At 44.7% G+C, this 15,691-nt stretch overlaps 1 protein-coding gene across 3 annotated transcripts in view; it reads right to left on the bottom strand.

Annotated features, from left to right (window-relative positions):
* Window positions 1-15,691, bottom strand: part of LRRK2 (leucine rich repeat kinase 2) — a 1,446,345-nt gene that overhangs the window by 645,658 nt on the left and 784,996 nt on the right. For all 3 annotated transcript variants that reach the window (XM_069229760.1, XM_069229761.1, XM_069229762.1), the window contains one exon: window positions 12,739-12,957. In XM_069229760.1, the coding sequence (XP_069085861.1) occupies window positions 12,739-12,957 (219 nt within the window). The remainder of the gene's footprint in view (window positions 1-12,738; window positions 12,958-15,691) is intronic.

Genomic DNA, 15,691 nt, shown 5'->3' with positions numbered 1-15,691 from the left:
GCACAAGCTAGCATACTGTACTTCAGAAACTTACATAATGCTCTCAGTTTGCACACTAGCCAAACTCCATAGTTCCCTTTGTAGCACTTAGCTAGTTGCCATAAGCCACCCTTTAGCACAATTTGTAGGTTTTTTAAATTCACAATTTGCAGACTTAGCAGATTTTCGAAAACATCCTTCTAGCAGGCTGCAATTATCCCCTAATCAACCTATTGGCAATCAATCTTAAAGCCAACAGTGTACAGTGTTGATAATTCCACAACTTTCAAGCATCACAATTTCAAGTTTCAAAATGAGCCAGCTAGCATATTTTGCTATTTTCGGCATAGCTATTATGAATACGGTCCAAACTTGAACTGGCTGCTAGCAAAATGCATGCTGTATGGATCAAGACCGGACTGCCCTTTTATTCCACAAAGCATTTCCTTGGTGGTCTGGAGCCATTGCAGGCTGAATTTTCTAAACCAAGGAAATGCTGCCGGTGCCTTTGCTGCTTTCTCCAGCTTCCCCATATAATTACTGCAGGAACAAGAGAGAAAAGAGTCAGATGAGAGAAGGGGGGGGGGGAGGAAGGGAGCAGGGCTGATTTGAATATTTTCGTCAATGCAACCTTGGGTTCTCAGCCGACCCTGCTCACAGGATGTGATAATGGAACTCACATTTCATGTTAAATCATGGGTAATAATGAGGAGAAATGTGACAACCAGTAATACTCCATGAAGGTTGTATTCAATTAGTCTGTATCAGTGGTACTTTAAGTCATATCATTCCATATTATTCATCTTCCATACAAAGAAATATAGAAGGAAGTCACACAGTCTAAATGTCTCCCACCTGAAGGATCTTGCTGACTTCAGTGCAGACTTCATCACGCATGTGGTTTCCTTGGAGACTTTCAAATCCACCACTGAAGAGGTTGCATCTACGGATGTGGGATCCTTCTGCCTAAACATGCCCCATGGGAACAGTTGCTGCAGAACCCCCGAAATCAAAATATGTGGCCCCTGATAAAAGGATTTCTTATGCAGTGTAGCATTAGAGAAACTAAAATGTACATTGAGGGGACCACTGGTCAAGTAACACCAGTGAAAAAACCGAAAAGCATAGTCAGTAAATAAAACACAAGGGAGTATAGAGAGGGAGTAAAGTTAGGCAGCAGCAACATCTTATAAGAAATCAAGGGATAAAGGGATCTTAATTGGTACCATATGTAATTAAGAGGGCAACGTTATAACTAGAAGGTGGATTGACGAGGGAATCAGAAAGAGGAGGCAGCAGTTATAGAAACTCAGTGCAGCTTGATTGAATAAAGCACGAACACATCTAAATGAAAAAATGATTGAATGGTAGAAAGGTTTCTGGCTTTTGAATAATACCCCTCTGTGAACTGGTGCCTACAGTTTAGGACTAATCACAGAGGGTCTAGTTTGAAGCCTCAACCCGTAACTGCAGAACGGCTTGCAGAGCAAGAACAGGATTACAGGAAGGAACTTTTCTAGCAGCAAACCTGCTTTTCCCTGCACTGCCCATCCATATGCACAAATGTGCACCCTCCTTCCAAAGGCCTAGGATTGGCCATCGCCCTATCAAGTCTTTGGGATAGGAGTTTTGAATAGATCATTTGAATCCAGGCTTCTCCAGTGAGTAACTTGTTTGCTACTGGTAGCTCTCCAGATACCTGTAAGTAGCTCTCTTGTGTGCAGCCCAGTCTACTACATTAGAAGTTATTGCTAGATTGAATTAATATGCGTATCCCAAAATTGAAAACAGTGTATTCAAGATGCAAATTTGTACATTTTCAGAACTCACACAGTGATGTTTTGAGACAAGTGATAGACTGTAAAATATTTTTAAAGACGATATTTAAGTGACAAATCATGCAGCACAGGGAGGTTTATGACTCGCTATTACTCTGGTAGCTGGGGTAATACAGTTATGGTAAGGTGGTGTGTATCTCTAGAATGTAGCAAGCCAAACTCAAGGTCTGATTTTAGAGTTTGGAGGAGGGGATTACTCCATCACAAACGTGACAGATATTGCCATATTATGATTCCATAGTAGCCTATGCAAATCGTAATACGTTGAACAGGATAGCCGTCACATTTGTGACGGAGTAACCCACATGCCAAACTCTAAATCAGGCTCTAAGGGCCTAATTTAAATCTTTTCAGAAGGGAATACTCAGTCACAAACATGACTGATATCTCGTCCACCTTGTTACAATCCCATGATAGCCTATGGAGATCGTAATAAGGCAGATAGGATATCTGTTATGTTTGTGACAGATTATTCCCTATGCCAAGATCTAAATCAGGCCATAAGTGTCTTACCTCTGGAGTTAGTGTTGTTTTGTAAATTTGTGGAAAAAGTAACAATTTATGAACGCCAATGAAGGCAGAAAAGAGGAGAATAACAAGCTAAAGGAAAGGCACTGGCACCGCCAGCCTGGGAGATGAGTACCTGGACTGTGCCTGCTGATCCCACACAATGTAGATTTCTACATAACTGAGGGAAGTGGAATAAAAGACTAACAGTGAAGTCAAAGGAAATTATTTTTGAAACACACTTCTGCAAACACACAATGCCCTCAAGAGGAATTCTATGATGAGACACATCATTAGAAACGTAAAATGTCCTTTATATACACAAATATAAAGTAGCTTGGATGGTCAAATGCAATGCATTATTCTTGTAATGCTGGGATACAAGTGGTAAGCAACAATATCTATTAATGGTACTGTCTAGTAACCACTGGATTACATACGACTCCACAAAAAGCATCAAAAGCACCACTTATTTGCACACTAGTGTTGCAAAGAGAACAAAACCTTATCATCATGGTAGAGACTTTAATGTTTCTTCATCTTATACATTATGGCCAAGATGACCCTTTGAGAAAACACTTGCCCTGTGCTAAATCATGGGTTGAGAGGATTTCTGAGGAAGACATACTACTTTTATCTGTAACGGACAAGTTACCTAGTAATCTAGTTGCAGATTCCTTACCTTACAATTTACCCCAGGCGTCAGCCTGGATCTGGAGATTTTTCTCAAGCAGTACCCTTGCACGACCTTAGGTGGCATCCGTGTCAGGGATATCTGCACCAGATAGGACTTTGTGGGCCCTATATAGGTGCCACCGCAGGGTGCTGACATCAGTTTCTTTTCACGACTTTCCACACCAGAAGTGCAGAGCCATTAAAAACACTGACCACTGGTGCGTCAAAACTAGGGCCCTGAAAGGGAATTCCTATCCCTGGAAATCAGTTCACAGAGCAGGAAGGATGGGTGGACTGGTAAGGAATATGCAACTAGATATTGGCTCTACCACATAAGGCATTACCGTATGTAAGTAACTTGTCCATCTGATAGAGACAGAGTTACTAGTTACTTATCTTAGAATAGATACCCAAGCAATACCATCCCCAGAGGTGGGTCTGTGAACTAACATCAAACCAGCTCTGGAAGAATGATCATTCAAGCCCGCAGGAGTTGCTTCTTAGCCTATTTGTACCACAGTTTAATACAGAGTACGTCCCATCTGGAGATGGTTCTTTTCTGCACTGCCCGACCTTTAATCGCACCCACATAACCAACAAATAGTTGATTATTCACCCAGAACTCTTGGGTATGATCAAGGTACAATGCCAATGCTCTTTTTTGGTCCAGGCGGTGGAGTCTCTCCTCTACCTTAGAAGGGTGTGAGGGTGTGTAAAAAGAAGGCAAGGTGAGGAATTGGCCTACATGGAAGGGCGTAACCACATTTGACAGAAAGGAGGCTCGTGCATGAAGCACTACTTTTTCAGGATAGATGTAAAGGTGGGGAGGCTTGGATGACAATGCCTACAGCTCACTCACTCTGCAGGCAGATGTAATGGCCAAAAGTAAGGCTGGTATTAAAGTGAGAAACCTTAGTGAACAATTGTGGAGAGGCTTGAAAGGAGCACAAATAAGGAATGTCAGAACCAAATTCAAGTCAGTTGGGGAAGTGGGAAACATATGAGTATGGCCTTTAAGGAACCTATTTACAATAGGAGATTTAAACAAAGAAGGCTGATCAGGCAATCTAAAGAAAGCAAAGACTGCAGACAAATAACCTTTGAGAGTGCCTAAAGCAGAGCACTGCTGGGCCAAAAATACAAACAATAGAACCTTGGAGAGAGGGGCAGAGAGGGAATCAACAGACTTGTCTGTGTACTATGTCACAAATGTCTTCCAACGACAGGTGCATAACGTTTTGGTGGAGGGACGCCTGGCTGCCAAGATAACATTAAAGACTTTGAGCGGAAGGTCCAAAGCAGCAAACTGCTGCTGCTCAATCTCAATGCAAGATGGTGGAGAATGGACAGGTTCGGGTGGAGAACCCTGCCCTGCTGCTGCAACAGAAGATACTCCTGAAGAGACAGTCTGTTTGGAAGATTGATGGTTATGCTCAGTAGCATGGGATACCAGACTCTTTATGCCCAGTCTGGAGCTACAAGAATTACTTGGACACAGTTGCTCTTGATCTTCTTGAGAACTCTGGGCAGAAGTGGCATGGGCCGAAAGGAGTACAGGAGGCCTGAGCTGCATGTGACACAAAATGCATCGCAGAGCGATTGCCACCTTGGAAACTCCTACAAGCAATACTGCTGACATTGCGGTTTCTCTGCAAAGGTGAACAGACCTAACCAAGTCTCTCCCCACTGCTGAAAGAGACCTTGAGCCACCTCGGGACTGAGATGCCATTCGTGATTAACTAAGCATTGTTGGCTGAGTTGTCTGCTCTAACGTTCAGAGAGCCTGTCAGATCTTGAACAACCAGTGATATGCCCTCTGTTCCAACCATGTCCAGAAGTGCAGAGCCTCCTGGCAAAGGGTCTATGACCCCACCCCGCACTGTTTGTTGTGGTACCACATTGGGATGGTGTTGTCCATGAACACCTGCACTATCTTCCCTACTGTTAGATCTGGTTGGGAAATGGAGAGGGATCTGCCTCTAACCCAGTCATGGTTCATTAACCACCACTGCAGATCTTGCGCAGTTCCCTCCGCAGTCTCAACCTTGTCTGAGAGATTCCCCTGATGCTGAGCTCAGTGGAACTTCATGTCTCACTACAGAGCCTGCATATGCCATCTGGCATGTGTCACCAGCAGAATGCAGGAGGCCATGAGGACTGTTATCGAGATAGGGGAAGACTAAAAACCCTTGCTCTGTGCAGATAAGCTGCGACCACTGCCATCACCTTGGTGAACACCTGAGGGACGTCCGTAAGGTCAAAGGGGAGCACGGTGAACTGAAAATGCTTGTGGCCCACTCTGAACTGCAAGTAACGTATGTGGGCAGGGAGGACGGGAATGTGGAAGTAAGCATCCAGCAAGTCCCACTCTGCCATCCAGTCTCCTGTGTCCAGGGCAGATAGAACCTGAGCGACAGGGAGCATTTTGAACTTCTCCAATCTTGAGGAAGAGATTCAGAGACCAAGGGTTTAGGATAGGGTGGAAGCCCTTGCCCTTTCTGGGCACCAGAAGGTATTGTGAATAACTACAGCAACTTCCTTCTGGCACAGGGACCCTGCTCGATAGCTTCCTTGGCCAAGAGATCCAAAACCTCCTCATTGAGTAGTGACAAGTGATCCTCTGTCATCCGATCATAGGGTGGGGGTGTGGATGGAGGAGAAGTCCCGAAGGAGAGGGAGTAGTCCCTTCGGACTATCTGCAAAACCTACCTGTCTGACGTGATGGACTGCCAGCAGAGCAGGTGAGGGTGAATCCTACCTTTGACTAGTCCCTGGTGGGGAATCATCAGACTAGGAAGGTTTGGAGGCAGCTGCAGAGGGGGGACAGTGTACTGGCCTGACCACTGGCTCTTTGATCCAGGAGGATGTTGGCTCCCACGTCCCTGGCCACTCAGAGGCTGGGCAGCATGCATGGCACCATGGCTAGAGGAGAAAGGAAGTGGTGGGACACCCCTTAGGTAGAAAGAAAAGGGGTGAAAAGCAGACTGGGGAGGGTGATGCCCAGCAAGGAGGTGCAAGGACCTGGTTGTAGCACTAGAATCCTTGAAGTGCTTGAGTGCTGAGTCAGCTCTGTCTCAGAAGAAACAGGTGCCATTAAAAGGCAAGTCCAGAAGACTGGCTTGGACACCCCCCAAAAAGCCATATGTCCTCAACCAGATGGGGCACTTCAGGACCACCATCGATGCAACTACTCTGCCCAGTAAGTTGGTTGTGCACCAGTCCACATCTGATTGTGAACTTTGCTGCATCTCTCCCATCAGCAACAGCTTGAGAGAGTACAGCCCAGGCCTCTTCTGGGCCTGTGTCAGCACTTGTGCAACCATATCCCACAGTGTGTGGGAGTAAGAGGTCAAAAGGTATGAGGTGTTCGAGGACTGCAATGCCAGGCTAGAGGAAGAATACATCTTCTTTCCAATTTGGTCCAGCCTCTTGGATTCCCAATCCAGGGGTGCAGAAGGGAATGAGCCAAGTGATGTAGAGGCTTGGATAACCAAGCTCTCTGGGGAGGGATGTTGCATCAGGGTTGCTGGGTCATTTAGAGCAGGTCGGTAGCAGTGGTCAATAGTCCCATTCAGAAAAGACCCTACCAGCAAAACATCAGTATGGGCTTCATTGAAGGGCAATTGGGATTCAGAGAATGAAGCCCCAGGCTGAAGCACCTCTGTCAGGAGGTTGGTTCTGACTGCCACCGAAGGCAGCTCGAGGCCCAGGACCTCGGCTGCTCTTCGCACCACAATGGAATAGGACGCTCCCTCCTCTGTAGCCGCGGTAGGGTGAGAAAGCATGCCAGTATCAGGGGAAGTATCCAGACTATTGGCCTCTCCCAGGTGCGTGCGTCAGTCCAAAGGGCCTTGTATCTGGTATTCTAGAGGGTCCCGTGACCCTTCCCATTCCTCACTGTACCCAAACCAGTAAGAATAAGGGTCAGGATTCGACTAAGGGGGCAAGGCCCCTGTCGAAGTCTGATTTACCGTTGCACAACACCGGTCTGACTCCATGCCACAGTCAGCAAAGAGGATGGGGTCGACACCACTCAGGGGCAAAGGCAGCTTTACAATTGTCAATGTCGGAACCAGCGTTGTGGGAAGGTCAAGGTGGTACGACCAATGCCGGTTCAGATCCAGGAACAGATCCATGGGTACCTCCTGGACCTGAGGACGAACCCGAGGGGGCACCTTCTGACCCCTTGGAGACTGAAGCTGCTCCAGAAGAGTCTGACTGCCCAAAGATGAGGCGCATGACCTCATAAAACTCTCTGAGTTGGGCAAGGGTCACTCCAGCTCCTGGAAACTCTGGGAGGCGTGGTGCTGACCTAGCTGCAGGCTCCAAGGATGGAGGCCTAGAACGACAATGCTTGTCTAGGCAGCCCACGGACAGGGTGAATTTGAAGAGCGCTTCTTCTTTTACCTCCACTTAGCTGATTCTCCCAAGGACTTGGAGTGCGACGGCGATGAAGGGGGGCTTCGCAACCATTTTCTGGACATTCCTCTTGACCTAGATCGGGACCTACGCAGAGCCAGGCCGCAAGGACTTTTAGAGACTGCTCCCTCAAAGCTTTCGGATACATGGCCCAGCACTCAGAGCATGAATTTGGGTCATGGTCGTGCTCCAGACACCACAAACACATGACGTGCAGATGCGTTACGAACATCGCTCAATGGCAGGATCTGCAGGGCTGGAACCCAGTCTTACACAAAGACATCCTCAGCGCACCAGCAGTGTTGACACTCAAAAATCTTGGACAAAGTTGAAAAAGATCAGTCCAAAAATGACTGAGGGGTAGCTCTTCTTCAGATCAGCACTAGGCTGTCTCGGAAAGAAAATAATTGATTTCAGCGTGCTGGGTTGGAGCATATATAGGATCTGCAATATCATATTCAGCGCGGACAATGCCAAAAATGGACACAGAGCTGATCAGTGCTACCCAATGGCGTGCAGGGGTACAGATTGAGAAAAATCTCCGGATCCAGACAGACACTTGAGGGAAATTCTAAAGTTAAGGAATCTGCAACTAGATGTCTCTATCAGATACATTCATGTGTAGAGTTTTTTTCCTGACGCAAGGCCTTCTGAAAATATTGCTTTCACCGTATATGGTTGTAAGAAAATATGGATTGCTCTAATCTCCTCTACAGGCCTGCTAATATAAGGTTCTCCAAATTCATCATTACCATACCTCAAACATCCCAAAATGCATTGGGGAACCTGAATGTGCAGCACTTATTTCTCTTTCTAGAAATAGTTTAAAAATAATTAACATCATACTAATGAAATCTGATGGTTTTGTCAGTCTCTTGGAGACATCAAGAAGAATGTGGAAAGGTCATCCCATGAACCCAGGCACAATAGACGGCAGCAAATGAGCGTCACAAAATGAATCCCCTTAATGTGAGGTGCGCTTTTTGTTAAAGGAGCTGACTCCCCGTGACAAAGCTTTATAGGAGTAAAAAAGCTAATACCTTCTACATGGAGATTAACGTTGATTAGATGTGTAAAATGAAAGCCTATTTGTGTTCTCTGTATGCAAAGTCTCAAAAATCTTCTCTGGTTATAACGCTGCTAGAAGGGCTGCAGTATGGGTTGTGTTATTGCAACATAGTACTGTTTTTTCAAGAAATGTCATGACAGGGCTCCCTCTGTTAAAATAGCTACAGCATGTTTAAAGTAATTTAAAATGTAATGTAAAGTACATGCGGTGCATAACCCATGGCTTACATGAAACTGAGGGGTCAGACCTGGACCTTGCCCTTATGTCTTTAGATATCAAGAAGGCATTCGACGTAGTGCGGTGGAGCAACCTCATGAGATTGCTCCAAGAGATGGGCTTTGGTCCAGTCTTCCGGGAGTGGGTACAGCTGCTATACACAAGGCCAGTTGCCCGTGTCAAGGTGGGAGGAGAAATTTCTGAGGCTTGGTTGGTTGAGCCGGGCACCTGTCAGGGATGCCCTCGCTCACCGTTATTTGCCTTGGCACTCAACCCTATGGCCATTCTATTAAGTAGAGTGTTGGGGACATGGGGTATATGAGTGAGCAAGACAACCCAAGTCATTTCCTTGTATGCGACGATGCACTAGTGTATGAGCACTCTCCTACTGAGGCAGTACCTGTTCTAATGCAGCACCTAGAGAACTTTGGACTTGTATCGGTCTTGCAGGTAAATCTTAGAAAAATGCTGCTGTTTCCCTTGAGGAGACTGGCCTGGGTGTCACAGGACCAACTGCCAGACTTGGCAATCAGATGGGAACAGGAGAGTTTCTGGTACTTTGCATCATGGTCACCAGGACGCTGATGTATCATCAGCTCATTAATGTTGACCAGGTAGTAGAGGAGCTCACTAAATCAGTTGACTTCTGGAATATGCTCCCCCTATCGGTCGTGGGGAGGGCAGCAGTGGCAAAAATGGTCCTCCTTCCTAGATCTGTTTACCTCATACAAAATGTGTTCTTTCTTCTGCAGGAAAAAAATTTCGGACCTTAGATAGCCTACTTGTTTTGATGGTGTGTGGGCAGGGAAACGAAGCAAGGTCGCCATATCTGTACTGAAAAGGGACATTGAGGAAGGAGGCCTAACTCGTTGGGATATACAAATAAACTATTATGCAGTACATCTGCAGCATTGCCAGATGGCGTACTGATGATGTCAACTGGGAGAAGCGGCACCTACAGGGATCGATGGGACGGAACACCTTCCTGAGTCTTTTAATGAGGAGAGGTCAGGCAGAAACTCAATGCCCTATTTGATCAGATATACAGCACACTTATGGCAAACAGTGGTGAAGAAGTTGCTGCATAGAGCCCCCTTCGACAGGGAGTTACCCCTTTGGGAATTGGAGGCTTTCCACTCTGTTGACCCGAATATGTTCATGGAACGGTGAAGAGAGGGTGGATGTCTTTTAGCAGGGATCTATATCCAGGGGAAACCTTCATCGCATTCCAGGAAGCACAGGCTGCATTTCAGGTAGGACAGGGACACTTCCTGAACTATGCTAAATTAGAAGTCACTGCAAACGAACTCTGGTACACCCTCCCAGCAGCCCCTCTGCCCTCACGGACCCTGGAGGGATTACTTCATTGGGGGGATGGTAGACACCTTATTTCCCTTTTCTACAGAGCCCTCTGAGAGGATCAAACGAACCGGGAAAATAAGGCAAGGGTGGCTTGGGAAGCAGACCTGGGAGAACCTATTCCCGACTCAGACTGGGAGCATGCATGCATTCTAGTGAAAATAGTATTCTGTAATAATTGAACAACTTCTTGCACCACACATACATAACACCAGCCCGACTAAAGTAATCGGGGGCAGGCTCTGCCCATTACGAGGAGGAAGGAGCCACTTTCCTCCATCTGGCTTAGTATTGTGTGGGGGCCCATGGGTTCTGGGAAATGGTAGTGCCCCGCATCACTAAAGCGGTAGGGATAGATATCCCTATGACACCTGGTCCATGCCTACAAGGGGTGTACAGTGGACAAGGGACACAAGATCTCGTACAAGCTCCTACAGCTGGCATTACTCCTCACAAAGAATAGAATAGCGGCAGGATGGATGGGGCCACCAACCCCTAGTGAGGTTATTTGGGTAAAGAATGAGTTGGAATGTTGAGTTACTGAGGAACAACATATGAGGCTCCCTCGTACTGATAAGGTCATGGGGGATTTGGTAGCCTGGAGTGCGATGCTGGACTCATTAAATGAATACAGAGATATGGATACCGACATGGGGGCCCCAGAGTAATGAGGAGATATAACCCCGCACTATATAAAAGTAATGTTACTGCAGAGTGAGTATTGTTTGAATTTACGACATCTACAATTTGCTTACTGTCCCGACAAACGTACTGATTCTGTATGTCTGACAAATCAGTGACTGGACCTCTAAGTTTTTGGTTTATGATACTGGCACCTATTAACATGCACTTTACGTTATGGCACGGAATGAAAATGCTTAAATAAAGGTTTAAAAAAAATGTAATGTAAAGGAATATAAAACTAACAAAAGGAAATTCTTTTTTATCAGTCTGCCAATGGCTCCACAATCCATGTTATTATTTTTGCTAGTGTGCAAAACCCTTCATTAATACGGAACAGGGCAAACTGCTCCAATCTTTATTACAGAAGATGCAAAATGATTCTTCCCTGTTTTCACGCCTGTGCAAATTTTATATATGTCAGCACTCAGCGTCTCTTTAATGTTGACCATTAGTTTAATCGCTAAGAATTTCTTCACACAGAACGCCACGGAACAAATTGCCACTGTCAAAAGATACTTGGCCAGCATGAAAGGCATAATGTAGCTGAAGAAGAGTTAAAAGACAGTAAGTGCTGGAAGATGTGAAACAAAATGCAGGTCTCCGCTGCGTGACTGAACTCCCTTGAGGCTTTCTCTAGAGGCCCGAGACATACTTTTTTCCTCAGAAGGAAGCTGGTGTCTGAACTTTAGACTTTGCCGACCTGGCAAAGGATGAATGCCTCCAAATAAAAACATTCACATTAAGAGTTTTACATTTCATTGTCTGGTAAGGCTCCAATCGTCAACTTAGAAGTGGTCAGATTAAACACGTACTACAATTATTTAACAAATCAAAAGTAATGAAACCAAGGACTCCTACAAAAACAATGAAATGAAAAGTATCTGCAGAAAAATCCTGATAGGGAAGAAGAGGAAAGTTGTACCCACAGACTCAAAAACACAGGCCAGAGTGTTGCGGCGTCCTTGACAAAGTGTAAAACTAAAGCGGTGGAGTTTTTTACAAGAAGGTCACTGAGTGTGCTGCATGTCTGTGGTCCTAAAGCGGTAGGATCTGATCGGAACCTGGAGGCGAGGGACGACTTGCGCCCCTCATGACCACCCCCGTGCACACCTCCTTTTTGGTGTTTCTGTGTCATTTTCCTAGCGGTCGGATGTTGTTTGTGATGATGTACTCTGGGACACGCCCTGATCGGGACAGTGAGGTCCTTCGGACTGCTATGGACTATCTGGACCTATCCTTGGTGTGAGTAACATGACCAGGGTACGGATATTTCACGCACGTTGCATACTGAGCCCCCCCCCCCCCCCCCCCCCCCCCCTCGTGCTTGTGGGTTTTTAGCTGTGCCCCATCACTGAATACCCGGAAGATTTGCTACATTGATAGCACCTCATAGTTATGTGTTAATGATCTGTATTTTACTGTTTTACTGGCTATCGGTGATGAAAGTGTGGCAATATCCACATGTGTAACTCCCCTGGGATTGCTCCTGGGCTCGCTCGGCTTGGGTCATGGACTGTCTGTTGACATTGTTCCATGTTTTAAAACCAATAAATAAATGTTAAAACGGTGTGGTATCCGATTCCGTAATAAATCTTGGGGGCGTGCATTAAATATTGCACATACCTTTCACCTTGTTTTTAGGATGAAGAATAAGTCAAAATGTCATTTTACGTAAGTTTTTGGTCTCAAGTACATTTGTATCAGCAGGAATTCTCTTGAAATCATGAGTGACTAACGCCATGAGAGACACTAATTTTCATGAAATCATCATACAACAGAAAAACTATAAAATATCACGTGTAGTCATTTAACAAGTGTGTAAAATGCATTCTCATTTACAAAAACACAACATCTGCAGTTGTGTTTCTCACTTCAGCTTGTGATATTCACAGTGAGGTTACATTTGGGAAACAGCCGCCGCGCATGAGTATTTTTATTTGATATTCAATTCTTGTACAGTTATATTGTAGGGTATTAATGGAGTATATTTACCTTAAATTGCAGACTTTTGGCTATGATGGTTTTTCTTAAGTTTTTCAAAGAATCAGACTCCTCAGAAGCATTTACAAAATGGTAATCATGTATCGCTGGAAACCCACGTTGATTGAACAGCTCTTTGCTAATTTTAATCTGGCAGGCTTTACGACATTTCTCATCAGAAACATCCAAATGAGTACCAACAAGTATAACTGGAGACACTGAAGCTCGAGCCTATAACAAAAATAAAAAAATACATATGCAATTAAAAAGATGGCATATTTCACAATGCAGTTAGTTACCTATAATGGTTGTTATATCTGAAAAGTCACCTGATGCTGTGCATTGCATGAATTTTATGAGCAAGACAAAAGAATCAATTTCTCACTAACCAGTAGTATAAGAATTCTGTTATGCTATCATTAGATTTACTTCATGATAACTACAGTCAATTAAAAAGTTAGAGATTTATCTGTACCAACAGGATACGTGGTTGCATCCAGCACATTTTATTACCCACTCCTGATTTTTAAGTCTGACTTGAGACACTGTACAAACAAGCATTTGCAATGCAGTGGGTCTCGCGTTTGCTTGAGTTAGAGCTATCAGCGTTCTAAATTCCTAACTGGACTTTTCTTGTCACATACATTGAAAATGAAAAGTAAAACAATTGACGTAAGCGAGGCGATTGAAAGCGCCACGTCCGCCATTAGTGTGACCGCAAAGGAGAGACACAAAAGGAAAAAGAAGTTCGCTCGCAGTCAAACATATTGGCAAACATGCAATTATCCATGTAACGGGGTTGATGGCCAAGGCGGTACCCAAACCGTACCAAGGAGGAACAAACATAAAGCATTTACCAATGATGACAAAGGAGTTTTGAAAGGCAAGCCCATGAAAGAGTGACAGTGATGGATGTGCAGTGGGCGTGGTTAAAACCCCACAGATATGTTATAACACGTCACAGCGCTTGCGCGCTCGATGTAAAAAACTAGAGTTGCCAAATTGCCTTTTGCTTGGCCTTTCAATCACCACTTCTGACGCTAATGCTTTATGTGAATCATAGTAAACTACTGTACGCATTTTGCATTTCACAAGTTTAGATACCTTTACAGATAGATTATTTTATGCCTTTTCTTTAAAGCATAGTTCCTAAAACCTTAGACACCTGCCAAAATAGTTGCAAAATGCTTTTGAAAAATGTGAGTAGGAAATGTACGGGTGCAGGTGTGCGTACTCCAATTTCATCCACATCTTCCTATCAATGTATGCGCCGGAATATCGATGTGTGTCCCTTTTACAACGAAAGTTGCATTTTTTCCGATTCCCAGATATCTGTTTTGTTAACATTTTCTTGCAGCTATTTTACTGGGGTGAACTGCAGGATATTTTAGCTCGGTCATGGGCACCTGTTTGTGAAGGCAAAAGAGAGTTTTACATATGAATGCCAAGTAGTGGTGCCCCAGTGTTGGAGCTGCTTCTCCTTGTTTGATATTTGCTACCCCTGACATTCCCCTTGCTACTTTTGGTCGTAGGGTGGATGAAGGCAACAGAGGGAAGGGTAGGTAAACAGGGCTCTTTTATCCCAGTACTCCCTGTAGATTCTAATACTGGTCGTTTCCCCATTGTTTCACAAAGCCGTAGGAGGGGTTTGAGGTTCAGAGGACGTAACATGGCACATGGGGTCAACCCTGTGATGTCATCAGAAGTAAAAGTATGCAAGATGTCACTTCCGATGGCCCTGGCAGTTTGGGGATTCGACATCCATAATTTTACACCCTGATTGCTATTAGTATAGAGGGCTGCAAAAGCAAATGTAAAGCGTACTAGTAGGAACATCACCTATATTTTCATCTTTATTCGTGGGTGCTGGCACGTAAAGTTTATACCTACACATTTGCACATTCATGTTGCTTTATGCTGACCATTCATTTAGGTGAACATATATGCTGTTTAACTGTTTTATAATACAGTGCGACTTTCTCACCTGTGTGGAGACATTGCGCCCAGACGCTTTTCTGCACATGTTTTTTTTACTGTTGAACCAGTTAAGTCATCCTGAAGCAATTTCTTGGAGACCTGCTCTAAACACAACTTGATAGCGGTATGTTGTAGTTTAATGTTGCACCTGGGTATCATATTTGCAGACCGACACCCACGCGATGTGATAGAAAAACGAATAAATTGACTTTAACTAGAACACATCAAGTCCTTGTCGACAAATATAAAGTTTTTTAAAGGGCATGTTGACTGAAAACACAATATCCTGTTCGTTAATGTGCGCAAATACCTAGTGGAAAAACACAAACAGCACAGCTGCAAAAAAACAATGTGATTAATATGACTTTGCCTGTTACACCGTGTTAGCCTTTGTTCATTCATGAATATTCCAAGGTGAAGCTGTCACTGCCTTTGAAAGTTTCAGACCTCCTAACAAATTCTACGCCTGCACTCCAGCAGATCTTGCAGAGCACAGAACCACCCATACCGGGCACATATTTTTCACCTGTGATTCAAATCCAATTAATAGCGACAGTCAGCAGGTGTCCTCCCCAGTTGGACATTCCAGGCTTCCCTCACCATCACGTCAGTGCATGTGGTTATTGCTGGAAACCACCTTTGACAGATTTTACAATAGGATGATGTGCAAAGAGATATATCTTTTTGAGTTTTCCTTCCAATCTTGGGTCAGTCAGCATTCCTTTAATGTCTTCCATTTATTTTACAGCGTCTGGAATTCGAAGATTTACTGTGCTGTAGGATAGGTGTTAAACGTTCTGCGTTCTCAGCTTCTCACAAATAGAGGATTCAAGCTCAGAATCTCAGTATAACTTTCTGCTCGTAGGGGGCACTGTTGTGCCTTTTCTGTGAAGCACTATTCTCTAGTGCCTCGCCTTGGATACAGCGATTTAATGTTTGTCTGTCTGTGTAATGACAATAGGAGACAAGCGAGATCGCGCTGCGAACA

Source organism: Pleurodeles waltl, chromosome 4_1 (genome assembly GCF_031143425.1).
Source record: "Pleurodeles waltl isolate 20211129_DDA chromosome 4_1, aPleWal1.hap1.20221129, whole genome shotgun sequence".
Lineage (NCBI taxonomy): Eukaryota > Metazoa > Chordata > Amphibia > Caudata > Salamandridae > Pleurodeles > Pleurodeles waltl.
The sequence above is the reverse complement of the archived record's forward strand: the minus strand, read 5'-3'. Positions and strand labels throughout refer to the sequence as shown.